Source organism: Hoplias malabaricus, chromosome 10, assembly GCF_029633855.1.
Source record: "Hoplias malabaricus isolate fHopMal1 chromosome 10, fHopMal1.hap1, whole genome shotgun sequence".
NCBI lineage: Eukaryota > Metazoa > Chordata > Actinopteri > Characiformes > Erythrinidae > Hoplias > Hoplias malabaricus.
The window spans coordinates 28972692-28999354 of NC_089809.1; the positions used below are offsets into that span (position 1 = coordinate 28972692).

At 39.2% G+C, this 26663-nt stretch overlaps 1 protein-coding gene and 1 long non-coding RNA gene across 2 annotated transcripts in view; one reads left to right on the plus strand and one right to left on the minus strand.

Moving 5' to 3' along the window:
• Positions 1 to 19810, plus strand: part of LOC136708188 (transcription factor HIVEP3) — a 60019-nt gene extending 40209 nt beyond the window's left edge. Inside the window, exons 2-7 of the mRNA XM_066682539.1 lie at positions 1185 to 5666; positions 5778 to 5923; positions 10144 to 10319; positions 13567 to 13668; positions 15512 to 16128; positions 17913 to 19810. Of these exons, the coding sequence (XP_066538636.1) occupies positions 1569 to 5666; positions 5778 to 5923; positions 10144 to 10319; positions 13567 to 13668; positions 15512 to 16128; positions 17913 to 18647 (5874 nt within the window). The 5' untranslated portion in view covers positions 1185 to 1568 and the 3' untranslated portion in view covers positions 18648 to 19810. The remainder of the gene's footprint in view (positions 1 to 1184; positions 5667 to 5777; positions 5924 to 10143; positions 10320 to 13566; positions 13669 to 15511; positions 16129 to 17912) is intronic.
• The window catches only part of LOC136708189 (uncharacterized), a 31217-nt gene extending 5118 nt beyond the window's left edge, over positions 1 to 26099 (minus strand). The window contains exons 1-4 of the long non-coding RNA XR_010804337.1: positions 25785 to 26099; positions 22801 to 22889; positions 22352 to 22533; positions 19747 to 19822 (exon numbers count right to left, since the gene is read on the minus strand). This is a non-coding gene — a long non-coding RNA (uncharacterized lncRNA). The remainder of the gene's footprint in view (positions 1 to 19746; positions 19823 to 22351; positions 22534 to 22800; positions 22890 to 25784) is intronic.
• Between the last annotated feature and the right edge of the window lie 564 nt (positions 26100 to 26663).

Genomic DNA, 26663 nt, shown 5'->3' on the forward strand with positions numbered 1-26663 from the left:
ATCTTTGAAATCCATTGACTTGGATCTACAGCACCACCTATTGGACAAGACACTCTTGGGCTGTTTTAAGTATTTAATTGTTATTTGATCAATTTTTAGTAGGCCTTAAAATATCCTGTTTACCTTCTGAATGAAAGGACATTACACTGATTCCCAGAGTGTTCTCTGTACCTTTAGTGAGAGATCATGTTTTTAGCATTTTCGACATTATATATTTTAAGTTGCAATTCAATTAACAGTTTTTAATTTCTTTTTTTCTTCTAGCATAAATTTATTGTTACATTGAAAGTACACATTTGAACCTTATAAAACATTTCCCTAATTTTATTTTTATATTGTTAACACTCTATGTGAATATTGGCAGCAACTTTAGTAAGTTTAGTAATGGAAATAATGTCATTCTCTAGTAACCAACCTTAATAATCAGCATGAGGCACATACATATAAGGAATCTGTTTAGAATGTATTGGATATATGTTGTGTAGCCATTTTCATAGAAGACCTCTGCAAAATATTGTATGAAACACTGTCCCATTTTAAAATGTGAACATTTGTTCTCATTACAGTATTTAGCCAATTATTTTTCTTTGAAATCTGAGATATGTGCTCCTTAGCTTGACTTACATTTCAACATGTATGTCAACAAAAGAAAAAAGCAATTCAGAAAATAGGCTTTTTTTAGCATGCCTCTGTCCTGTTTATTTATTGTGTTATATGTTTCTTCACTGCTGTGACAAGCTTCTGCTTTTAAGATTCCACACTGTCTCCACAGAAAGTTGAATCCCTTGTCAGAACATATCAGACTGTTTGATTCACCGCCAGCTTTCCTGGTGTGGTACATGCTTAAATGCCCAGAAATTACTTGTACAGACAATATAAACAGAATTAAATGTTCACTACCATCACAGCAGGAAATCCAAAATCACATGTATCTTCCATTTCAGTCTCATTTTGCGTATTGTCTTAGATTGCATATTTCCTGTCTAGACAGTTTTTTTTTCTTAGCACTTGTTTGTTTTCACAATATTGAATAAACAATTCTTATTTAGGTTTACAGTTGAGTTACCAAATTATGATGTAGTTTACCAGCAGTAAACAGTAATTAACACTAATTTTGGATGTAACCTCTTATTAAGTAAAGGCTATGGCAAAGCAATAGCTAAATGTTCTGTTTTTTTCTGCAGGGCCAAAGAAGTTCCAGTTAGTGAAAACCCGGACAACAGAGACAGAAGGGCTTGAACATTTGATCTCATATCTGTGAAGAAAGAAGCTCAAAACATCCTATACTTTCCTTTGCCAAGCATCATTGCCAGAATTCAGTCCAAAGGAGTGACACAATGATTAACTCTGCCAAGAGTAATGCTAGAAAGGAGAAAGGGAAAATGAATTCTGGCAAAAATCTGAAGTAATTTTTGGAGTGTTTTGTACTTATTTAATAAGGACTCTGCCGTTTTGTTCAATATGTATCCAGGTCGACCTCTGGGACCATGTGGTTAGGGCAATAATGTTAAAGGGACTGGTGCTTGAGGCATTCCCAGTGTAGCCATAAGGCCTCCTCCCCACATTCTATGGAGGCAGAGCATAGCCGGCCGACCGATGGGGAGCGGTCTGGTGGACAACACCAGCCTCTGTCAGAACCTTCGCTTAGAGGTAGGTTGCCACAGGCTACCTCACAACCTATCCATGGATCACATGGCCGCCATCGACATAGACAGCCAAAACGCAGTGATATGCTCCAAAGACAGCAGCAACAGCAGTCTCAGGTGCAGGAATCATCCTGGCAAGTTCCAGATGTCCCGGGTCCCTCTGGAGGCAGCTACTCTTCATCTCTTCTTGAAGCTTCTACCCAAGTTTCTCGTGTTCAGAGGACTCCAGCTCAGCCCAGTCAGGAAGTACAGGAAGGTACTCCATCTAGACGGGAACGTAGGCCACAAAAGCCAGGGAAGTATGTGTGCACATACTGTGGTCGGCCTTGTGCTAAGCCCAGTGTCCTCCAAAAACACATCCGCTCCCATACAGGAGAGAGACCTTATCCTTGTGTTCCTTGTGGTTTCTCTTTCAAAACTAAAAGTAACCTGTACAAGCATCGTAAATCGCACGCCCATCGAATAAAAGCTGGCCTGGAGTCTAGCCGTGAAGAGCACATTTTTAGTGGAGCTGAAAGTGGAACAGTGGGAGATGAGCAAGAAGAAGCAACAGAAGCAGAAAGCACAGATTCAGAGGATGAGACTGGTCAGCGTCGACCATCTACTTCTCAGGACAGGCCAGCTCTCAAGAAAAGCTCCAAGGTTGAAATGTCATTCTCAGAAGAACCAAGAACAGAGGATTCCCAAGCAATCAAACAGAGGTTAGCTATGCGACTCAGTGAGAGGAAACGAGTTCCCATGGCTTCACCGGATGAGACGCCATCATCCTCATTGGGTCCTGGTAGCAAGGGCAGCACTGAATCAGGCTACTTTTCTAGCTATGGGAGTGCTGAGCTTTCACAGGTAAGCCCTCCCAATGTGAATGCTAAATCCTATGCTGAAATTATTTTAGGAAAGTATGGAAGATTGGGTCAACAGCAAAGACTTCCACAACAACAATTTCAGTCATCATCATCTTCATCATCTTTGGGTCAAGAGGAAAAATCCATTTCTTTCACTGTCCCTAAGACACAAGTCATTGAGCACATTACAAAATTGATCACTATAAATGAAGCTGTAGTTGACACAAGTGAAATTGACAGTGTCAAGCCAAGGCGCTCTTCTCTCTCCAGGAGAAGTAGCATTGAATCTCCTAAATTTTCTTCACCTAAGGATCCTTGTGTATTTGATCCAAAGGGAGATGTGCCAGGCCCTAGTGGCAGTACTGGACCAATTATTCTCAGTGGTTTTGCCGGTGAAAGGCAGCATTCACATTTGGCGGAAGACACGTATGTTGGTCAGTGTTCCAGTGCTGTTCTTCTGAGAAGTCAGTCAGTACCATCCTCTGGTGTACAGGATGACTTGCCTAGTATATCTTCACACAGTTTTCGCCTCAGCCACTCTTTCGATGAACAGCAAGCTTCAGCAGCTGAGATGAGGGTTGGCCATCATCGAATGTTAAGACGCCAACCTGCCATTGAGATGCCAATTGGAGTTGATCTTGTACAAGAAGCTGGTCCGTCTACTTCCACTCTGACAGAATTAACATGGAAATGTGAGATGTGTGGTAGCCTCTTCAAAAATCAGGACAGTTATTCCATCCACAGTTTTACCTGCATGAATAAACAGCAACAGCCTGAGAAGAAGGGTAGTGCTGTACGAGAGGATCGACCACAAATGATGCATTACAAGTTCAAGGCAATGGCAATGGCTGTTCGAAAGAGGAGAAAGGAAGAAAGTCTTGAAGAGGACCCTCCTAGTCCAGGTCCAGCAGCTGTGACCTTTAACATCCAGCCCACAACACCACTGAAAGACACTAAAGGTGATTTCCAGGGCTTCTCAGGCCCTCTTTCACAAATTGAGACAGAGAAAATAGGTCCTTATAAAGAAATCTCTGTAATCCAACACACCAGCTCATTTGAAAAGCAGGAAAGCATGTCCATAGAGAGTAATGAATCAGAAGTTGAACATGATCAATCACAGGAGCCAAAACAAATATCCATATCCAGGTTAGTTCGACAGCCCAACATTCAAGTGCCAGAGATCTTGGTGACAGAGGAGCCAGATACTGAGATGGTCTCACCTCCAGCAAATACATGTGTTCCCAAAGAGTCAGATAAGGAAGAGTTCCAATGGCCTCAGCGTAGTCAAAGTCTTGCTCAGCTTCCTGCAGAGAAGCTGCCGCCAAAGAAAAAGCGCCTCCGTTTGACAGAGGCAGTTCAGTCATCAGGAGAATCTAGTTTTGAATCAGTCTCTCTGCCACGCAGCCCTAGCCAAGATAGTAATGTTTCTCACACCTCCAGCCGATGTGCATCTTTTGATGAATCAGGAAAGACTGACTGTGAGAAGCATACTGGTACATGGAGCTCCCAACCTTCTCACATGCTAACTGTACCAGGTTCTTATCATCACCATCATTCTCATAGGGAAATGCGTCGCTCAGCCTCAGAGCAGGCTCCTGCAAGTCCACCACATCCTGCCCAAATAGTGGAGACTAGAAGCAAGTCTTTTGACTATGGATCCCTATCCCCAAAACCTACTTCAACATCTTGGAAGGAGAGGAGAAAATGTCTCTTGGTGAAGCATGCAACACTTGGGAAGCCTGAACAGGAAGAGCTATTTTCTAGCTTACAAAGTAATCCGTCTGTATGTCAGTCGTACCCTGGCTACCCTGCCTTCTTGGCTGGAGAGCACAGGACAAGTAACACTTCTAGTCTTAACCCTCTCCCTCTTCCAAAAACATTTTACCCCCAGACAACCCCAGACACATTTTCCCCACATCAGCTGACTAGATTCTTGCCAGTAACAACAATATCTGAGGTAATTTCCACTAATGTGTTTCAGCAGGCACTTATGCATACAATACCATCCCCACTTCATACAAGACAGTGTCATTTAACAGAACGCCTAGTCCTTCCGATTCAGCCCTTCTCAAATTTGCAGTACTCAACTAGTGGTCTAACATTTCCGGTTCCCTCAAGCCCACCTGTCAGGGAATCTAGACCATCTCCTCCTACTGTACGTAGTCCAGGTTCTCCATATCACCAACTTGCCCCTCACCATCAACCTCGCCCCATTATTGCTACATGCCTTGAGCAGCTTACACCAGTGGTGTCATTTGTGGTGCCTGTGCGCCTACAGACTCACATTCCTACTTATGCTCATGCCATGTATACAACCATCTCACAAATTTTGGCAACCACACGGTCTCAGCAGCCAGCTTGCTGTACAGCCATGGTCATCATGGGAAAACTTGAAGCTAACAAGCTTCAAAGATCCTATCTTAAGCTCCCCAGCCCTGATTTCAAGACCAGCATTCCTTTGTCACTGCCTCTAGACTTTGTAGCAGAAAGCACATCTGATGATAGTGCTGGACCGCTTGTTGCTGGAGGGAGTAAACGAATGCTTTCCCCTGCAGGTAGTCTAGAACTCACCTTAGAGGCACAACGACAACAGAAACGAGTCAAAGAAGAAGAAGGGGAGACAGAAGAAGTAGATGAAGAGAGAAGGGAAACAGTTCAAAGTAGTGAGAAATCTCTGGAGGAGAGTCAAGCAATTGACAAGAAAAGACAAGCAGTGGGGGTAGAGTGGGGAAAAACACAAGACCGGGAAGAAAATAAAACAGAGTCTCAAGAATCTGTGGCGAGTAAACTCAAGGTTGTCCAGGTGGAAACTGGACCATTAAAGAAGGAAGAAGGGGTGGTAGCAGGCCACAGTAGTGTATCAGTAGTTGAGACAACAGAGAGATCTCAAGACCCCTTATACCCTAGCCTTCACACAACCACATCAGTGAGCTGGTGCTACTTAAATTACACCAAGCCTAACCCTTCTGCACACAGAAATCCACAAACATCAGTATATTCTTCCTGGAGTGTCAGCATGTATAACCCCAATCTGCCTGGTCTGACCACCAAAATGGTACTGTCACTGCTGTGTTCTAAACAAACACACAGTTCTGAGCTGTATACCATGGCCACAGCTCCAACCCAGACCACTGAGAAGCTGGTTCCTGACAGCAACAAAAAGCCCCTGGTAACAGAGGTAAAAATTATTTTATTATACTTTATTTCACTATTATGCTAATATGTTTTATTATTTACATCTATAAATGTGTTATGGTGTTGTTGCATTCTACACTTTTTTGGAGTGTAGGTATGTGTCAAACCACCCAGCCCATCTGAGAAAATAAAAGAGGAATCTGGGAGTAAGAGGGTTGAAAAAGAGGAGAAAACTACAGAGGAATGTGCAACCACCTCCAAGCAGAGTGAGCCATCCCGCATTTGCATCTTTGAGGGAGGGTAAATATCAGACTTTTTTTATTTCTGTAAAGGTCAGGTAGTTTTTATACATGACTTAATTTAACTTGGCCCATTTGTTCAATTCAGTATTCATTATGCTGATAATTTAGCTTTCCTCAGAATATCTTTTGAGCTAATGGCTTTATCCCTCTGTGGTAATATTCCATTATAATTTAATGCTGTTTTTGTATCTCACATCAGGCCATTTAAGCTTGTATTGATGTGGCACTCAAGACGTTATATTAAAAAGCAATATCAAGAAAGCAGCTTCTGCCTTGCGCTCAATGATTCTGGGTAGGTTCCAGACCCACTGTGACCCTGAACTGGATAAGCAGTTAAAGACAAAGAATGAATTACATGTCTTGTGAGAGTGTATCTGAAGTCCAGTGCTCATTTGTGTTTTACAAGCTGCCTTTAAAATAGTTAGCTTTTTGCTTTTTAAGTGGAAACCATATCTCACATTCAGCGATTCTCTGAAATGCAGAACATGTTATGACTTTACATAATTTCAAAGTGATTTTTAATGTACTTGTGAACAGTGAAATATTTTTTCCTTTCTCCACTGCTTGGTTGTGATTTTAGTCCAAAGGAAATCACTGTACCTCTGTATTTAGCAATGTGTTTTTGTCAATAGACAAGTAAATGACATCAACTGGGAAAGTAAGGAAAAATGGGAGCATTTACATATTTCTCTTCATTTCAGAAAATAAGGTGTATTGCTTGCTGGATGGATGAATATGAGTAAATAGATAGGTATGGGGATGGACAAATGGATTGATGAATATAATACTGCAACCCCTTTCTGCCATGCACATTGGTTAGCGCATCTGTCTGAAAACTAAGGTTTTGCTGATGGCAAAGTACAAAGGCTTAGCATTCATTAGCTCTCACATTGGTCTGCTAATGGCAGTTTTGCTGTATTGTTACGGGTGCTAACTGAGGCAAGAACACATCCGCCTGCAAGCTTTGTTTTGCCTCTCTCATAGCCTCCATTTTGCTTATACAATTCTTTCAATCATACACCCACACGCTCCCTAATCACATCATTCTTTCTTTGTGCTCTTTCTCTCTCACTCTATTTCCTCTCTACCGTTTCTCACATCTATCAGTGCCTGCTTATCTCAGCATCTCTTCCCTATTTTCGCTGCTTGCTCTCACTCTGCTTTGTAGGAGATAATTAATGATTCATAAAGAAATGGGCAGGTCTTTGTTTGAAGACATACTTTCAAGTTATATTTTGTGTTTTTTATTCTGTTTTTCTTGCTTTATCGCTTATTTTCTATCTTTCCTGTACACAGGTACATGCTTGCATAGAATGCAGTCATCTTGGCACCACTTCCTTCCACTTGTCTAGAGATACTGGGTTTCACTGATGCAGGCTGCACTCTTTACATGAATGGTCAGCAGTGGTTTCTGTGTAACGATGCGAAAGTTTTCATTCCACATTATAACAATGTTTATTTATTCAAACGGGCTTACTTTACTTTGTAACATTTTATTTTGTTATAGTAACAAGGCATTACAATAAAAAAATGTTTTTTTTTTCAAAACATTAAACCCATTTCTGCAGATAAAATACAGACTAAATATATTTAAAATATTACATAGGAATACATAGTGCATAACAAAGCACTATAACCTTAAAGCAGATCCTAATAAGGTTTTCCACAAAACCTGAAATATTTATGATGAAAATTGTGCTCTATTCCAATTGATCACACAATTTAAAGGGACAGTATGTAGAATTTCTACCTTAAAATTACTGCTTCTAAATGATTGTAATGTTCCACGGAGCTGTAATAGGGAGATTACAGCCTCTTTTTTGGCTATGTCTGGTCCTCTTCTGGTTTACTGCACTAAGCAACTTCTGAATCACGGGGCAGGGGACTCTCGCGAGAAATGGGTAATGCTTAACGGCACATGGCTCACAGGTGGATGGTTGCCTAGCTACAAGAAGAATCTAGCTCTGTATTCCCGGTATGAACATTATATGGCAGAGAGAGCAAGGAGGAGAAAAAGAGCGAGAGTGAGCAGCCATACAATCCCAAAGTTAAATCCCTGGGAACACATTTTGAAATTTTGTGTTATTTTGTATAATTCTAAACTTGGGTGTCATGTGAAAGGTTCAGGAAAATTTAAAATAAAAAACACAAAATAGAAATATGATAAATCTCTCTGCAAAAATGACCAAAATACACTCCTCAGAGCTGTCTGTGAATGGTGTGGGCGTGGCCCAATATTAATAACTGTGCTTGACTGACAGCTCTCTATGACTGGAGAACAGAATGCTGTTTACATTACCATGGCAACACAGAGCAGTTGTGGGTTTTTTCTGGGATTTACTCTGAACTGCAGTTTACACAAGATACTCAATAAAACGCTTGCCCAAGTGCGGCTACTGTCTCTGTACAGCATTAAAAGCACAGACAGAGTGTGGCTGTTATCCCCGCTGCTACATCAATGTAAACGCCAGCCCGGTGTGGCCGCTATCTCCGCTTTAGTGCCGACCGAATGGGTCTGCCTTCCCCACGGCTTCTTTGCTCTGTGCCTCAGACAAGTGTGGCTATCTCCGCTGATATGCCATTAAACACGTCAACCGAATGTTGCTGCTATCTCTGCTGTAATCCAGAGATTTAATCTGACTTAATCCATTCAGGTTCGTTCTGTATTGTTTTGTTCTTTGTTTGCTCTGTTTATGTCTTTTACTCCCTCCCCATAGCTTGGTGAATAGCTGGATAACTAACTCGTTTACTAATGGCTCCTAAGCTTTAGCTCACCGGGCTCTTTGACTCAGAGAGGAGGCGTGGCTATGGTCAGCGTAATAGTGACATAAGCATTACCCACTTTTAGGACTGCCCATTCTGCATTGAGAGGAGAGCAGTGCTGGTCATTTTTGAAGAGAGATTTATCATATTTGTTTTGTGTTTTTTAATTAAACTTTGCTGAACGTTTCACCAAAACACAAACAAAATTTCAAAAATGGGTTCCCAGGGGCTTTAATACTGGACTGAATTTACAGAATAGAGTGAGCTGAAACAGACATGAGGACACTAGTTGGAGCAGTATTTGTTGCACTTTTTTCATGTGTTGCGGTGCTATTTAAAGATAGTTTTTTTGTTTTTTTTTTAACGAAAGTGTTATAATCAGTTCTTGAGATTTACTGAGCAGTGAGCCAAGCTTTGTTGAGGCCAATGTTATAATCAGTTTTGAGAGACACAGATGAACAAGGGCGAGCATTGGACATCGATTCTAAGACATCGATGTCCATAAGACAGTTTCCGTTATACAATAACGGCTGGGAATATCGTACTTCACGATATTCACACATCAATAACACATCAATAAGGCACAGAAATCCCTGGTTGTCGATGGCCGAAAATGGTTGATCATCAAAAACAATATACTGGGTAAGAGAGAGAGCTGGACAATATGGCCAAAAATGTTAACATGATAAGTTTTTCTATATTTATTAATCTCAGTATTTATCACAATATTAAAAAAAATTATTTTTGATATCTATGCATTACCACCTCAAGCGTTTAAAAAGAAGCAGAAAGAGTACAAAGATAGATTAAGAAGATTTAAAAATAATAAATAAATAAATACTCCAAGTGCTTAACGGTAAACCTATTGCACTTAACCCAGTGGAAGGATTGTGGAAAAAGTGGGAAAGCTAGAATGTTTTCAGTTCCACACGCTTATTCATTCATTGTCTGTAACCCTTATCCAGTTCAGGGTCATGGTGGGCCGGATTGGAGCCTACTCAAAATCACATGCAAGGTGCAAGGCGTGAAAAGTTGGTCTATGGCTTGGAATAGAATAGAAATGAAGGTTTATTGAACTTGTGAAATAATTCCAGATCTCTGACATTTTGAGTCATCTGCTCATTAGCACAGCAACGTGCACTAGGCACAAGGTATCGGGCAAATACCCTATACCAGAATCAGTATTCGTACATTTGTAATATCAACCAATTTTGAAGGAATCATATGTGAATAGACAATACAGAGCCTTAACAAATTTTTTTTACAAATTATAGTTAATATGGAAGGACTTTTCCCATTGGTATGCTTACTGGTGTGGGAATCCAAACAATGGCTAGCAGTGGGATGGTGACTGTGGGAAATGGAGAGTGAATGTAGAAAAAACAAGCATTCGTATTATTTACTAATTGGAATTGCACTCTCTTCGTGGCTGTCTGTCTATATTTCTTTCTTCAGGTATAAGACGAATGAGGAGTATGTATATGTGAGGGGGAGGGGCAGGGGGAAGTATGTGTGCGGCGAATGTGGGATCCGATGCAAAAAGCCTAGCATGCTTAAGAAGCACATCCGCACTCATACAGATATCCGCCCCTATGTCTGTAAACACTGCAACTTTGCCTTCAAAACCAAAGGTAAGTCTCAGAAATCACTTTCTGAAGACCAATTTTCAAAAAAAGTTGGGATGCTATGTAAAATGCAACTAAATATAACTGAAAACACAATGCAGTGATTTGCAAATCTCATAGACCCACATTTTTTTCACAATAGAACATAGAACACACCAGATATTGAAAGTGAGACATTTTACCATTTCATAAAAAAAGTTATTAAAATTTAGAACTTGGCAGCAAGGCATCTCAAAAACGCTGGGACAGGGTCATGTGTACCATTGTGTAGCAGACCCTATATTTTTAATAACAAGCTGGATGGTCGCTCTCTTCTTGATTCTACAGGACACTTTGTTTGTGGTTGTGGAAATTCTTTTCAGATTTTGATAAATCTGACCAAACAGTGTTTCAGTTTTCCTCAGTCCATTTTAAATGAGCTTTGACCCAGAGAATATGCATTTTTGGATTTTTTTGACATATGACTTCGTCTTTGCATTATACAGCTTTAACTTGCACACAATGATTTCTGGATGTGTTTCTGGGCCCTTGCTGTAATTCCAAGAACAGAATCATGACTATTTTTAATGTAGTACTGCCTAAGGGCAGAAAGGCCATCTAAGATTCGCAGTTTTACTTTAAGGAACTTTTTTCTGAAATTGTTCCACAATTTTTAGATGCAGTTCTTCAGATTGGTGAACCTCTGCCCAACTTTAGTTCTAAGAGACTCTGCCTCTCTAAAATTCTTTTTATATCCAAAAAGACTGTGACTCAGTTGCAAATTGCTCCTCCAGCTGTTGTTTGTTTATTTATTTATTAATTACACTTATTTTCCAGCTTTTACTTGCCGCTTTTTTGAGATGTGCTGTTAGCATCAACTTCTAAACGAGTTGTAAAATAATTGTAGAAATGTTATAATGTCTTACTTTTACTTTTAACATCTGATATGTGTTACGATTCTATGTTCTATTGTGAATAATATATGGGTCTTTGAGATTTGCAAATCATTGCATTGTGTGTTTTATTGCATTTATTTACATTTTACACAGTGTCCTAACTTGGAATTGGGTTGTACACAACACACCTTCCATCACAAGTGCATTTGTTAAATTCTAAAAGAGTAAAATATGTTACAAATTCCATTGTCAGTAATATCAGTTATAACTGCAATAAAACATGAATGTGATATGTTAATTCTCTTAAAAAATATATTTGACTGACAAATATACACACACAAAAAAACCCTCATTGACTAACACAGTTGTGTTTTGTAAAAATAAACTAATTTAGAATTCAACACATTCCAAACAAAATTGGGACAGAGCAAAATAAGAGTGAAGGTTTTTTTTTTTTTTTTACAAATTTTGGTGTAAAAATGATGATCAATTACAGTCCAAATAGGACATTTTCTCTGTGCATAAATGGCAAGTGCAGAAACCGCTGCTGAATTTTTGTGACCATTGAGCTCTCAGGCGGTTCTGTTTGAGAAATGCTACTGTGTGGACATACTCACATAGGCTGGGTAGTATTTTGGAAAATCAATGTAACTTAAAAGGCACCACTGTTCTCTCTGGTTTGTTTATGTTCAGTTCTCCTTGTCTTTTAAGGTTGAACATTATGTTTGAGGGATAAAAAACGCTGTGAGCAGAGAAAATAAAAGCTGAAAGTGTGTTCCTGGGACTCATGAGTTTCAGAATTATTTCTTTCTTTAAATTGTTTTGTATTTTATTGTTCATGTGTTCTGAATGATATATGAATCATAAAGAACAGCTGAACAATTCGTCTTATCTGTGGCTGTACGATGGCCATGTTACTCGTGTCTCTTCTGCAGCAGTCTATTGAGTTTGACTGCCCCCTTATGGTCAAAACTCGTACAGCATGCTGCTACTTTGCACATAAAATTATTTCCCCGTTTCTCTCCTGATACCTGGAGGGGTAAAAGCAAGGGGAAAATCTGCTATTGGTCAAAACTGGAACAGCATGTAGCTCTGTTCCTTGAAGCCTGGAGGGGTAACCGAAAAAATCTACTGGTCAAAACTGGTATAACATGCAAAGTGTTAGCCATTTAAAAAAATATTTATTGTTACCCTTCTGGCTCATCTCACTAGAGGAAAGAATATTGAGGAATGTTTTTAACAGCTAAAACTCTACAAGTGTTGTCAGATATATTTATTCAGATGTCGTTTATAACAGGCAGAAAAAAATTATGTGGAACATACTTGTTTTCCTATCGTCCTCTCAGGCCTTCCGTAGTGTTATGCAAAGTCGATGTATTATAATTTTGTGCAGAATCACCAGATTTCTCTAGGCCCAGAGTCATCCGAGATGGACTGAAAGACAGTGTGAACATTTTCTATTGTCGGACAAGTCCAAGATTCAGCTTCTGTTTGGTGGAGAAAAAGATACTGAATTCTATGTGCCAAAACTTCCACTTGCACAACTGCAAGAATTTATGTGATACAGTGGTAAACATGCCTCTGGCTTTGTTATTTTGGTTTTATTGCAGGCATTATCTAAATTTGCTTTAAATTTAACTAATATAATTAAATTAATCTGTGGAATCACTGATAATCTTCCTTTGTCATTGTTCTATTAAATAGAGGTTCACGTGAATTAACAAATATTGACAGTTTTCCTATGGATTATCAGGTGACGCTTGGTTCACTCACATCAAGTGTGAATGCTTTTCCTAAAAAAATTGAGTGTGGTTTTTGATCCCCAGTTACAATTTTCCATACAAATCAGAAGCTTGTTCAGTCTTATTTTTTAGAAATAAAAATATTGCAAAGATTTAAATTTTGTCTTTTTAGGATTTGGAGTGAGTTATTTGTGCTTCATATTCAAGGCGCTTTGGAAAGCCATCAATTGGTGCAAAATGAGGCTGCTTTGCTTTTAACTAAAACTAGTCAGCAGTGCTACCCCCTTTTCAATGGTTATGGGTGAAATATAAAACCTCATACCTATGAGGTTTTTACATGATGAGGCACCTGAAAATAACTGTTAATTGTTAGTTTTCCATTCAAATACAAGGTTGCTGAAATCCACAAATAAAGGGCTGCTTGCTGTTCTTTTAACAAACACTTTAAGACCCACTTTTATTCTAAAGCTTTTTACTGTGATTATGGGTTGTGTGTCTGTTTTTAATGTTTTTATTTGTTGGTATTTTCTGTCTATTTTTTACATTGTTGTACTGTAGAGCATTTTGTAGTTTTATCTAGAAAAGTGCAATACAAATAAAGATGAGGTGTTTTTTTTTTTTTTTGCTTGCTTTTAGGGAACCTCACCAAACACATGAAGTCAAAGGCGCATGGAAAGAAATGCCAGGAGATTGGTGTGTCTGAACCATCAATAGATGAGCTAGAGGCAGAGGAAGCAGGTAAGATGCTGAAGTCTTAAGGAATAAAATGCTAAACTTACAGAGTTATTCCTGAAAGGAAACTGGATGCAGTCTCTTTACATGATGTTTGGGCTCCCACTTCTTTAGCACAAGGATATTCATCCATCACTAACATGTTATTTTGAGACACAGTTAAACATTGCTCACTGGGTTTACAGCACTTCCCACACGCGTGTCTCTGTTCATATTTAGACATTCTGCTATTATTAGGAAGTGTGAAACACACAAAATATGACTAGCACAGACAATATTTTTTACAGTATAAAATGGTAATGTATTATTACAACTCCATTTCCTGTAAGGTTACTTTGCTCAGTATCCCTCCAAATATTGTTCAGTATAATAAGTTATTGACTCTAGAAAAAAATTATTATAATATATTGCTAAATCAGTTATAATATTGATATAACGCATTGAACACTGCAGTTTTTGTATTTGTCACAAGACATTATCCATATATGTATTTCAGAGGAACATTAGCTGAATAATAACAGATACATTTTTATGTAACTGTCATTTTTTTTATTCAATAATCTTTGCCCAAACCTTTTTTACTTTGAAAATCATGAATGCCCTGTAGACATTTATAATTGTCTGAGTGCTTTTTCAGGCACCCATGCACCGTGGTCTCAAGTTTGTGAAGGCCAGTGGAAATGCACTGCTCTACTTTAAAGAGAAATATTCTGATCTGGCCTCCAATTTCAGAATGTGCTCTGAAAATGGAGCTGGGAATGAAAGCCACCCATCTCTTTTCTCCTGGACAGACCAAGTAGCAGCAAGGACACTTTATTCAAGCACACTCCATTCAGTCAGCTTTAAATATAGTTTGTGAATGGAGGCAGCACGACTCAATTATAAGAATGTTTGCTTGTGTGTTTGATTAAAAAAATCCATCCATATATACATCCGTGTATATACAATGATCAGCCATAACATTAAAGCCACCTACTTGTTTCTGCTACTCTTCACTTACCATAGAGGTACATTTAGAAGTTCTACATTTGTTCATTTAGAATACTTGGTCTGCACCTTTGCAAGCATCCTTGCACTGTGATTTTCAATGGTCAGGATCATTACAGGACAACCACAGAATATATTAAAGTGATGGATTATTGTCAGCATTGCAGTGACACTGACAAGGAAGTGATAGTGTGTTACACGGGTACAAGTGGATCAGACAGAAGTGCTGCTTGAGTATTTAATCAATAACAATGCGCCCATTCATTATCTGCTCTATTATCTGGACCTGTTGGTCCACCTTGTAAATGTAAAGTCAGAGACAGTAGCTCACCTATTGTTGCAGTTTGTGTAAGTCAGCTTCTAGTTCTTCATCAGTGGTCACTGGATGCTACCAACAGGACACTGCTGGTTGGCTATTTATAGTTAGTGGGCTATTCTCAGTCCTTGACATTGAGGGGTTTAAAAACTCCAGCAAACATGTTGTGTCTAATTCATTTCTGCCAACACAACACACACTAGCATGGCACTAACCCACCTGTGTCATTGCAGTTGTGACATTGATTCACCAAAAAAAAATACTACCTGTTTAGTGTTGGCCCTGTGGGCATCATTTTAGATGGATTAAAAAGTATGCAGAGTAACGGGTGGACTACAGTGTATATACACCACACAGTAACAACACCACCTAATTTTTACACATTGCTCTGCATAATTTTTAGCCCCTGTTCTACAATGCTCAGGGCCCACACAGGACCACCACAGAGCAGATGTGTTCTGGGTAGTCGATAATTCCCAGCATTGCAGTGGTACAGATGTGGTGGTGTGTTAGTGTGTGTCATCTGCAAGTTCTTTTTGTTTTTAGGGACAAGTGAGGAGCAGGTATGTGAATCAGAGGATCAGGAAGAGCACCAGTACTCTGATGTTGAAGAGTCTGAGGGTGAGGATGAAGATGACGACGACAATGAGGAGGAAGATGAAGACGTGTCCTCCCATGACGAACCACCTTCGTCCTGTTCAACTGACACACGCCACTCTGACAGTGCTCAGAGCTCAAAGGCTGACCTGTCCACTACTATAGTTGCAGAGAGGGAGGACCATCCTTCTCCTTGCCATGCAAGGAGCAGCGGGCGCGCTACATCACCTGGCAGCAAGAGGGCGCTGTTCTCTCGTAAGGGCTGGAAGCTTTCCCCCAGAGCTTTTTCCCCTGGAAGTGAAGGGTCATCACTTAGGAGTCTGTCACCTAGGCTGGACCTTTCCTCACCTGGTCGACATCTCTCTCCCTCCCCAGAACGAGGTCCTTCTCCTATCAGAGCCTCTCCAGTCAGGCCTCTCTCTCCTCTGCGGCCACTTTCGCCTGGCCACTACAGAAGCTCCAGAGCCCAGCTTTCACCATCACCACTTAGACCCCAGCATAGACCACACAGTTCTCCTGGACACTTTCATTGGGACTCGACCTCTCAGACCACGGATAGCCAGCAGGTAAGTCTCATCAATACCAGTAACATTTTTCTGGGATGTTTTAGACTAGATGTTCATAGAATTCAGCCACAAGAACATCTTGTTGGATGGTTAGTTCAGAATCACAAAAGCCGTTTCAATTCTTATCAAACAGAATAACATTTTGCTACAGTGTTACTAGTGGCCAGATACTAGTATGCTGGAGTTTAATTTAGTGAAATTAAGTAAATCTGAATGGAGGCACAGCAGGTAGTGTCTCAGTCACAAAGCTCCAGGGACCTGGAGGTTGTGGGCTCAAGTCCTGTATTCACATGAGTTTCCTCCAGGTGCTCTGGTTTCCTCCCATAGTCCAAAAACACACGTTGGTATGTGGATTGGCAACTCCACAAAAAGTCTGTAGGTGTGTGTGTCACCCTGTGAAGGACTGGCACCCCCTACAGGGTGTGTTCCCACCTTGTGCCCAATGATTCCAGGTAGGCTACGGACCTACCACAACACTGAACTGGATAAGCAGTTACAGACAATGAATGAATGGAAATGGACTTGGGTTCTCCAAGTTGCATGCAAATTTACACAGTTTAGATGCAGTAGAGGTACATTAGTGGGCACTAAAGGTGCAAACAGTGTGAATGTACAACAGTGGTTTTTAAGTCCAGTTGTGTTCCCTAAAAGAATATTCTCTTCTCCAGATTATTTGTAAACAGTTATTATAGAACTGTGTAAAATAAAACAATATAAGTCCTGGAGATTAAATATGGCGTACGAAATGAACACAATTTTGCAATCTAAAATAATAATGCAGTAAAGTGCAATTATGTTCCCTAAATAGAAGTACTGAATATGTACCTTTGAGTTTACCACCACAGTGACAGTATTTCTGACTGTGTAGAAATGGAAGACATGGCGTGTTGATGGGATCAGATAATATTTCAAATAAAAATTCTAACCCTAATTAGTAATTTAATTTATGGAATTTATAAAATTTACTTTTTCTAGCTTGAGCCTTTAATGCTAGATGTTGGAGAAGCGATCATGAGGCCGGGGGGGTCGCAGGTTCAATTCCCAGCCTCAACAAGGGAAATTTCATTCACAGCTGAAGGGCCCTTGAGCTAGGCACATAAACCCCTAACTGCTCCCTGGGTGGCGAGGTGGTTGGCAGCCCCCTGCTCAGGTTTTGTGTGTGTGTGTGTGTTCACTGCTCTTAGTGTTTGTGAAGAATTGCACATTAGTGTGTGCTTGTGTGTTCAATACCACGGATGGGTCAAATGGGTCAAAAAAGGAAATTAATAAAGGTGTTTCTTCTTCTTTGTTTCTTCAAGTGTTTTATTCTTTTGATCTCGTGAAAAAGATATTTTTATGTGAATCAGGCATTACATTTTAATGACGGTCAAATCAAATTGTCACACCACCACCACCTCCCCCCTCTATTTTCTCATATATTTGAAAGTGCCGGCTGCCATTTGTAGTTTGCTTCATGAGGAATTAAATGGTATTATGTTGGTTCTTTTTCAGTCTCTTACAAATGCCTAGGTACATGATTTTTTTAAACAAATGTTGGCCGTTTTAGGTCTGGTCTGCAAACAATCCTCTAATTCCAAGGTATTCATAACTTAAAAGAATACAATTCCACTGGCAGATGCTAAAGAAATTCACATTGCCTTGCTGGGAGTAAGCCTTGTTTTGTAGCCTGTGTTTTGTGTAGGGCATGTAGATACTCTTGGACATAATGTACCTGAGCTAGATGTGCTTATGCTGATGGTGAAAAAAAAATGACTATGATTGTATTACCATGTCTCCCCCTGCAGGAGAGGTCTGGTACTCCTTGTGCTCCACAGACTCCACTGCTGCCAAGCCCTCCACATCGCAGCCTGTTACCACCAGCCCTCAACCTCTCTTTCACTGATCCTTCCCTCCACATGCCAGTCACACCACCAACTAGAGATCGCCTGTTTAGTCATCTTCCCTTACACTCCCAGGACCAGGCCCGCATGCCTTACCATATGATCCCTATTGGAGGCATCCAGATGGTCCAGCTTAGGCCCAGAACTTGTCCCAAACTGGAAAGATCTTTATCTTCGACCCTATCACCAACCTCTCCCAAAGAGGATGCCCCTTTCACCTTGGGCAGGAGAGATACCCCCTGGAGCTCACAGCCGGAAACCAGCCAGCAAAGCAGTGAGACACACAGCCTGGAAAGGAAGGCCAGGCTACTAGGCCTTAAGGGTCCTGCTTCAGGTTCCACATCAGCCAAATCATCTCCAGAACCTGGCAATGGGGAGCAGGTGGACAAAGACAGAAAGCAATATGGCAGCTCACGACCCTCCAAGACTCACGCCATTGTTCCTCAGACATCTCAAGAACTGGGCCAAGATAACAGCACAGGCACAGAGAGTGTCACTGGCTTTGTTGAGAAGGAGGAGAGCGCCTCCTCACACAGAACTAAACAGCTTTCAGAGCTTGAGACAGAAACAGCGGGGACTACAAGTGAAAAATCTCCCTGCCCAGGTCAGAGCCAGGAAAGCAGCCCAGACAGCACTTAATAGCCTTTTTGCTCATTGTCAAAATGCTCTTGATTGCTACTATTATTATTATTATTGTTACATTTGGTTTTGTAATGCTATTTGTTTTTTTATACAAATTTTCAATACTGTTGGTAACTTGGTAAATGTCTGGTTTTTTTGCAATATACAAGATTGTAATAAAATGCACTTTTTTTTGTTTGGAGAAAACAATGTTTCTGTAAATCTTATCACTTCTCTCCCACCTGTATCTTTACTGACATTACAATCAATCTTAAGGTATATATTTGAATGTGTATATGTTAAAAGACTTGTTAAAATTAACTATGAATAAATTTATAAATGACCAAGGTGAACACTTAAACCAAGAGTAATTCCAATATCTTGTCCCTTGTTCAGTATTATTCAAAATAGTTGTGTGCCTTTTCTGTCAGAATTTATTGCTTGAAGTGTAGACAAAGATGAAAGGCTGTGAATTCTTTTATTGATGTATAATTTGTTTTTGTCTTTTTGGTGGATTTGGTGTTTAAAATCTTGGGAGGCATTTTCCTGTTTTCATTCTTTGTCTTTTTTTTCCTTAAAGTCAGGGTAAAATAAAAGCAGTTTGTACTGAAGACAGAGATGAAGGAGTAGTGCAGAGAGTTTTGCAAAGAAATTGCACTGAAGTCATATTTTTATATAGAAAAAAAATGAAATTATGTCTGTACAGGTGAGAAATCTATGGTCCATATTTATTATTGCTATGTGAAAATATGACAAATGTTTAAGTTTTGTTTACTTATGTTTTGGAAATTTTTATTGTAATTTTTATTGCATTTTTATTATTTACACTTTTGTTTAGTACTTTTCTGTTACGTTCTGAAGACTTGAATTAAAGAAACTGCACAGGGTGACAGTGAAGTTAGTCAACAGCTTTGAGGTTGGATGGATCAAAAAGCCTTCCGAATTTGTCACAGATACTTATAATTACTGAACCAATAAAAAGGTGCACAAGGAATTACTGACCTTGTCTTTTTGTCAGTTTAATCAAGCAACATCAAGCAGTTTTGTTTTGTGTGTGTGAAAGAGAATACACCTTGCTCAATCTGTCTGTGCTATTACCAAAATACAAGTCACTGACCTCTCTCGTCCTCCGGAGTCTCTCGTGTATGTGTGCAGGAGACACAGACAGCTTGTGAAGGACATTTTATGGCTTCCTGGTGAAAAAAGGTAGAAATGTTGGTTAAATCATGTGAAATTGCTCTGTGCATAAAATGTATCTACATTCCCCAAAATACTTGTATTTTCTTCTTAAGAGTGAGTCACAAGTAGAGGCCGCACAAACCAGAGTGGCAGAATTGACCACGGTTAGATTCACACATAGAGACAGACAAACTTTATTTTAAAACTCTCTAAATGATGTCCCTAGGTTTAATTTTAGTAGGTTTCAAGGTCAGAACATTGTCCTCCATTATAAAACGCTGCACATAGAACAAAGATACAGAAATATTACATTTTAACGTCCATGTGCACAGCTCCATATAAAAGAGAACGATGCATCATACAGTTTATGCTGCGCTGCTAAGGACTGGATTTTTACCTTTGAGTTTATTGCTGCTCATGAAATTGATTTATATGTCTTAGTCTTGTAAAACATGAAAGACATGAGGACAGTTAAGGTGTGGACTGACCTTACCAAATGCACAAAGGAACTGCTTTGTTTAGTTTTTGTAGAACGTTTAAAAATGATCTTTGCTTTTCTAAATTTAAATATGTTTACAAAATAAATAATGATGGATGGACAGAGTAAATATGGAATATAGGGCAAGTACTTAGTGTGTCCACATTCTGCCTTTATTACAGTTTTTTTTCTTTTGGAGACTGACCTTAGCTTCTAGTGAAATTTTCCACACTTACAAAAATCACTTTTTGAAGCTGGTTGAAGAAATCCCTAACATAACTGCTCAGTGGACATGCAGGTTCTTAGATTAATTTGCAGTTTATCTTCTTTTTTTGTCTATTTCCTTTTCTCATAATGATTTCTTTACAGATTCACATTCTGAATAAAAGCAGAGATGTTGCAGATTGGAAACAAGATCATTAGTTTATTTTTCCTTTTTCACTCATTTTTCTTTCCCATTGCCTGTGATTGTTCAATCCCTTTTAAAATTCAAAAAAGAGAACTGAATATGGTGTGCTATATTTGGTGAATGTGAGTTAAATAAGTGAAGGGTGATAGAGAGTGTGCAATAGCTAAACCGTAAAGAAAAATCCTACATATTTTGCAGAAATCATTTTTATGGAATTGTGCCATTATTCTCAGGTTGTGAAGGGTCCTTCAACATGTTGCGTTGTTGTATTGAGTAAATAGCTGTCAGTATTCACCTGGAAAGTGAGACATGAGATTGTTTGCCAGAATGACTGAGCTGCAAGAGTCTGTCTCACACATTACGCAAGAACACAGGTGGCATAATGCTTTACATCCCTCATTGTTGCCCTGGATTCTTCCCTCTCTTGGTTTAGCCAAGTGTCTGTATTGAGACACTTAAAAGCCTGGTGCAGGAAGCTAGCATTACCTCACATCACATGGAGGCAGACAGCAACTCAGTGTGTGGTACCATGTGGTGCAGTCTATTTTTAAAGGCTGTGCTGTGGTGCAGTGAGAGGAGGATGAGGGGATGATTAGGCTGTTAGACAGAATACAGGGAGTAGAACAGGGCAGAATGTGCAGAGACAAGCAGGGGGGGCGGGGTGGTGGTCATAATTAAAGATAAATAAGGCTCAACAGAGGAGGGTACAGAGACACACTGCAGTGGGTGAAGACCAAAGGTCTACAGCTTCCTCACAACCAGCATTCAGACACATTCCCTAACAGTGGATGGAATGAGCTGCGCAGAGACTCTGGAATTGCACCTGTATTTTAAGTACCTTCTCTTCTTTTTTATTAACATAGCCACAGCCAATTCCCTGAGCTAAACTGGTGTATTTTCTTGAGCTCAATGATTCCGGACACACCACAACCCTGATTTGGACTAATATCCATTTTGACCTTAAAGCTTAATTATTCAAAAAAAATTAATTTCTTTGGCAAACCATACTCTGCTAATATCAGACACCACATTTTATTTCCACAAAACACAAGTTACTTATCATGAATATCATGAACATATATATTTTACAAAGACAGTTAATAGTAAATTAAGTAGTAGGGGCTCCAAAGTGGTGCAGCTGGTGATGCCTCAGCAATATTAGACCAGGAGCTGTACGAGAGCATGACTCAGTTTTTGACTGGGTTGAATGGTGCTCTTCTCCCCCTCATCACATATGACAGACCTGGGCAGTTGCCATTCTCCAGCGCTTTGGGCTGTTCAGGAATGATGTGTTGGCAGCAGTGTGAAAAGAAGGCAGTGGCTGATAACAGGTGTCTCAGAGGAAGCAAATGCTTTTCCTCACTAGGGATGTAGCTGTGACTGTTATATGGCTGCCTCGCGTGTAAGGCGTCCGTTTCATGTGTAGGTTGTGCACGTCCTCAGAAAATAAACACTATGCACACGCAGGGTGGTCTGCCCTCTAGTGGAAGCCTCTAGTTACAAGCATAGCACATAGGTACGTATGTGAACAGTTATGTTCACGATGCAGATGGTTGTCTATGCAAATGCATGGCCAAACAGCAAGTATATTGTTACACTTACACTCATTTTAGCAGGGTTTTAGAAAAAGGTATGCTACAGTTACATAAGTGTTACCTGAAGCAAGTCATTCAGATCTTTGAACATAATCTTGGACTTTCTTGTGGATGATGAGGGTCTGTGTACATGGAGGGCTGGAATATGAGACGATTTTGGAGGGATGAGCACATTTCTGGCGGATGAGGAATGTTCAGAAGTATTTGTACTTCTTTAACAACGTTCCACATTCCTGCATCTGTCTGCAGAACACACAATTCACCTTCAAATTCAAAGAAACAACATCCTGAACATCCTATTTTGCCTTTTTAACATCATGCCCTTAAAGGGGACATCTACAATTGTAGGGAAACCCCGTTCTTTCTGGGGGAAAAAAGGACTGTTTGTACATAGCTGATGTTTAACTTGTCTGAAAGTGTTTATTTATTGTTTGAATTACCACAGAAACTCATTTATTACTCAAGTTGTTTAGTAAGCAATCCGAAACAGCAAAAATATGACACTGTTACCTTCCTATTAAGCAGGAATAGAACAATATCTTATTTTGGTTCCAGCTTTTCAACACTTCTTTTCTCTCCCTTGCCCAGATGCCATTTCTCTGCCATGAGAAGAGAGAGAGAGAGAGAGAGAGAGAGAGAGAGAGAGAGAGAGAGAGAACTTAGCATACCAGACCAAGACACAGGTTTTTTTTTGTGTTTTTTTTTGCTATTTACATACACTGGGGCTTCATAAACACATTAGACAGAGTTCAGAGTCAAAGCATGGAAACAGACTGGAGAGCAGCAAATTCTGGGTCAACATTCACAGAAATGTATAAAAAAGTGTTTTTTCAAATTTTCAAAATTGTGATTGTCACGTTGCTGGGTTGGAAAAATAAACACAAAATACTAACTTTTCAAAAAGATGAACAAGGTTTTAGATTGTTGGACATAATTCTGTTGGAGGTCTACTTTCTTGTGAACAGCATCAGAAAAAAGAAATACAGGGACATTTTTCTTTGTCAAAGGTAGAATTAAATGCACACTCAAAGTTACAAAGGTCATACGGTCCAACAGCACATTTCAAAGATTACACCAGCTTCACATTTCAGGGGCAAATGAATTTCTACTTTTTCATCAAAACATTTTAAGAAAAAAAAAATTGTAACCAAAGCCCTGAAATAATCACAGACTCTATGGAATCAGTGCAACCTAAAATATATAATTATAGTGGAATAAGGTACAATTATGTTTCCCCACTGTAGGTACTGAGGATGATGCATTAGGGTACCATTACAGTGAACGTTTAGCACTTTTTTTTTAGAAAGCTAACTTGAAACTCAGATTAATCAACAAAAACATCCCACCCAGCTGGTAAATACCCACTGAAAAACATTGACTGGAACAGGTGTGGCTCATAGAGCTGGGTTTTATAAACAAAACTTTACAGGAACAAGAACAAGAGATGGATTCGTAACTTCTGATGCAAGTTTAGCATGATTCTCTCTCGCCAATATAATGGTTGTTCCCAGAAATCTGGTGCATGTATAAAGGAAGACATCAAAGCTGCAGGAGGTAAAACTCAAACTAAAATGCTTGTTAAACAGAAAAAGCACAAGAATAGAACTGAAAAGCAAACAGAAACAGGAGTGGTTGCGACAGAAATCAAAAGGAATAAAAGAGTCTGAATGAAATAGGATTTACAGAGAAAAAACAACTACACCTAAGCAAAATGAAACAAGGTTAAACTGGGCTAAAGAGAAGCAAATATGGAGTGAGGATGATAGGATGAAATTGATATTCAGTGATGAATCAAATCTGCATTGGTTGATGCTGGAAATATTGTCTCTGCTATTCTAATGAAATAACTAAGGCCACTGTGCTTCCCTCGCTCAACACTACTAAAAAAACATAACATTAGATTTCGTTATAACTGAATGTTTTACTCCTGTAATGAGACAATACATACTTAACAAATAATTGTATTAGTAATTTGTATCAGCACAAAATATCCATTCACTGAACACTGATTCAGAATCTGGGGGAGGCAGTCTTTCTGTTGTGCTTATGAACTTTTGACTCCTGTCAGATTCACATGGCTTCAGTTCGTGTCAGTGGCATGCTCAGTCACGATTACCACTATTGCATTCGTCATTTACTTACAGAATATTTCCATTTTAATATGACATTCTTATATTTCCCTATCAGAGTGATTTCCAATCTATTGTCAACCCTGAGGGACTTGCCTGTAACACTGGACTCTCTTTAAAATACCAGTGATAAAATCAGGCTAATCTCAGTTTAATGGATCACTGCATTTGCATCTAAACACTGGCCTTTGTCTTCCACAGTGTATGCAGTGGAGCTGCTGGAAAAGTGCAGTCAGTGGACTTACTGTGTGCTCAGCCCACACAAATCACGTCTGCAAACTCTCCCTGACACCTGTCTAACAGAACGTTTGTGTTTTATCTGAGCATGTCACTGTAAGCCATTGTGGAAACCCATCACTGACATCACACTTCCGAGGGACAGCACCAACAACAGTGCTCATCCTCAGATCTGGAAACAGTTACAGATTTAATAGAGTTTTTAACTATAGTCTTATAGTTAAAACAATCTGTATACTGCAGTGTCGTACTCTAGATGTATACACAAGTTTCCAAAGAAAATGTAAGTAAAACTGTAAAATAAATAAAATACAATAAATAAATGATATGCTAATCATTTAAGCCCTATATTTAAATGGAAATATTAATAAGATAACAAAAATTTGAAAGTAAGTTTTATTTTAAATTTAATTTACTCATTACTTATGTTCTCGCAACATATCACAAAATATTAGGAATATTACTATACTTCCCACAGGTCATCACTTTTGTTAACAAAATTATGTAAGCATTAGTGAACAGCTGATGGAAACTGCTTTAGTTTTAAAAAAGTGAAATGATTTCCCATAATTTCTTAAGATAGAAATTCAGCTGCCTAACAGTTTGGGGTCTTTTTTTATTCATAATGCTGCCTGGACAATGGTGACCAGAAGTGTTCATGGGTCTTTTCAATGATTTTCACTACTCTACAATGTTTGATGTGGGCATGAACATCACTGGTATTCAGTGCTGTTTTTCAGGCTTGTCAGCAGTTTCTTTGGACATCCTAAATATTTTTATGATACTAACAAGATTATTGCTATTATATCTTGAGAAATGTTATTCTTCTTTTACGCTATACGTAATGTATTTACTAACTAATTACAATAATACCTCGGCTTACGAGTTTAATTGGTTCTGTGACCGAGCTCATAACTCAGTTTGCTCTTATATCAAATTAAAATTCCCCATTAAGATGAATTTAAATGTTATTAATCCGTTTCAACCCACCCCCACCCCAAAAACCACACCAATTTTTTGTAATGTGTTTTTAAATAAGAAAATGTTCTTTATATATAACAAATAATGTATTAATAATAATACACAATAAATGCGAATAAATAAACTGGTTATATTAAGTGTATTTACCTTGAAGATCAGACGAAGACGCTGGCGGAGGTGGAGGAGGTTGGCGGAGGAGGTTGGGGGAGTTTTTCTTTTCGTGCGCTATCGCTTAAGTTACTCGGTACACCGCTAATGCTACAATGCTATAAAGAAAAATTAATAATAAAAAAATGATATGATAATGATAACGGGGGCTAAGCTTTAACCAGGGGGTCTGGGGTTATTGCCTCATAGCAGCAAATTTCTTTGAAGAGGTACAGATTAAGCAAAGCCACAATGAGCTAAAATAACATTAGCTCTATCTAAAGCAGAGTTATAATTCACAGTGTTTCAACTGTAACCTGGTGCTCCCAGCGACGCCGCAAAACAAACCGCTGTAGGAGGGACTGTGACTCCATTGGCTGCACACTGAAGATAACTCTGGCTGCTGATTGGCTTAATAAATGTGACGACCAATGAGAATCGTGTTCTCTGGTCAGGTGCCGGGCAGAATCTACCCCTAGCTCCGGCTGAGAGAGAGCTGCGTGTTTCTGTCTCAAACATCAAATGTAACGAAACCTAACAGGGGGAGGGGAAGCTGGAATTTATTTATTACAGTTAAAAACTAGACTTCATGTGGTGTGCATAAAACACATAAAATACACTTTTGTAATTAATGCTTCTTGTAAATGTTGTTTGATTTTGTCATGTGTTTGTCAACGGGTACTTTTTCAGTTAATTATAAAACCCACTTCAAATTATGTATAACCGTTGTGTGTGGATGGTTGAGCATGTGGTGCCTTACAATGGACTGGTATACTGTCCAGGGTGTGCTCTTGTTTCACACCCCAAATAGGTCCCGACCCACACTAACCCTGATCATGATGAAGCAGGTACATAATATGAATGAAATAAGATCATTGA